The 1,863-nt window shown below is 47.2% G+C and overlaps 1 protein-coding gene across 1 annotated transcript in view; it reads left to right on the forward strand.

The window, feature by feature from the left end:
- The first annotated feature begins 935 nt into the window (after window positions 1-935).
- The window catches only part of LOC135099935 (uncharacterized), a 30,200-nt gene continuing 29,272 nt past the window's right edge, over window positions 936-1,863 (forward strand). Inside the window, exon 1 of the mRNA XM_064002654.1 lies at window positions 936-1,216. Coding sequence (XP_063858724.1) covers window positions 1,094-1,216 — 123 coding nt within the window. The 5' untranslated portion in view covers window positions 936-1,093. The remainder of the gene's footprint in view (window positions 1,217-1,863) is intronic.

Below are 1,863 nucleotides of genomic sequence, written 5' to 3' on the forward strand. Positions count from 1 at the left end.
GCAAACTAATACACTTCTGATATTAAAGATTGGAGACAAGACAAGCAGTGTGGTGGACAGGAATTTAGTGCTATGGTGAAGACTCAGTGAAGTGTCCCAAAACACACACACACACACACACACACACACACACACACACACACACACACACACACACACACATTTACACGCACGCACACAGTACTAGAAGGAAGAAAGAGAAAAGAGAAAGAGAGGGAGAGAGAGAGAGAGAAAGAAAAAAAAAAAGATGCATTAAGAAATCGCGGTAAAGTTGTCTGCAGGGCGACACACAAACCCACACGACGGGCCAGCAATTACCTTCCCGCTTAATTACAGGTACCGTGCAAAATATGGAGCTTAATGAACCGGTAATCTGCATTCAAATTATGGTATTCTTTTTATTAGTCGATGTGTGAAACTTTATATCTGACTCGCAATAACGTTTCGGGTATTTGGCTGAGGCGAGCATGTTTATGGGGACACAGGGATGGCGAACGATGGCACTCGTGTTTATTTTGTTTCTACCATATATGGCGTTAAGCAGAGGGGGAAGCCGTCGGGCGCCTTTGTGCTTGCTGTCGGGTTGCTCATAAGTGGCCTTAAGATACGGCCATTATACTATTGATACGAGAAGCAGCAATGATAATCTTTTCTTGATAAAAGACCAACTGGTAACCTTATTTCTGCCAACGTTGCCCGCGGCCAGTTGGTGGCGGAGTTGCCAGCCGCCGCCTGTGCTGCATCACGCTCGCTCTTGTAAAGATACTATTTGTTCTTGTTCACGCCGTCGTTTTATGTGCCAGACGATGCTGATAAAGCCTCTGATCGATAAAGTTAAAGTAGTCAGTCCTCACGGAGGCCATAAGGATAAAGTGCGGTGAAGATGCGCCTCAGCAAACACCTCCGTCCCGGCATCAAAATGGCCCGAAAGGCCGCCCACAAGTTAGTCGTTGCTTGACCTTGGCAGTGAGAGCAGACGCACGGCCCTCGCTCCCTGGCGCCTCCCGGGCCTGCTGTTTTCCTGCTGCAGGGTGCCCCTGTAAATCTTGACGGAGTGCGTGGGAAAAGCAACATAACCTAAGATTCTGCCACGATGTCTGCGAGGAATATGTGGACAGCGGCGGTGGTGGTGCTGATGGCGGCAAGCTTTGCTTCTGCTGTGGACCTGCAAGCTGCCCTCAAGATGGCACAGTGCAGGGCACACTGTCTGGACAAGGTATGGAAACATAGTGTAGAAGAAGTGATTAAACATTATTAACAGTTGTGTGGTCGTGTTGTGGCGGCGAGAAAACGCAGTGACAGACACTCAGAATCGCGTCATCGCTCGTCGCTCTTGGGCCTGAAGTTCCTTCAGCCGACAGTGTTTGGATCGGAGCCTAAATGGACACTATTTTGCATATTATTTCTTAAAGGTCGCTTACATTTGTGACCTTAGAATCGCAATCTTCCCATAAGATATTCAGAACTAGCCAACAAATATCACTTATGCATGTTGTGTACGTCTGAAATTTTAGATATTTTAAGGTTTTTTAAAGTTTTCCGAAAATTATTCGTAGTATGAAAGCTGCATATTTTGGCGGTAAAGGAAAAGAAGCAGGTGGTCGTGGGCACTGCGGGGGCAGTGGGCAGGGGCCGGGCACGCTGCGCCGCCACGATTCTTTTAACCACACGGGCATCTTGTTACCGCCGCATGAACACAAACACTCAGGCAAAACACGATCATTTGTCAGTAAAACCCTCTGATTTTTAGTTCACATATTTTCTGAGTTTTCTGTTTTGTTGAGGGGGAGGGAGAAAATTAATTTGTTTCCTACGCAGCAGTTGACCCACGTCATCCACTGAGAGTCAACTTGAAGTAGTGCG

The sequence above is a fragment of the Scylla paramamosain genome, chromosome 4 (assembly GCF_035594125.1).
Source record: "Scylla paramamosain isolate STU-SP2022 chromosome 4, ASM3559412v1, whole genome shotgun sequence".
Lineage (NCBI taxonomy): Eukaryota > Metazoa > Arthropoda > Malacostraca > Decapoda > Portunidae > Scylla > Scylla paramamosain.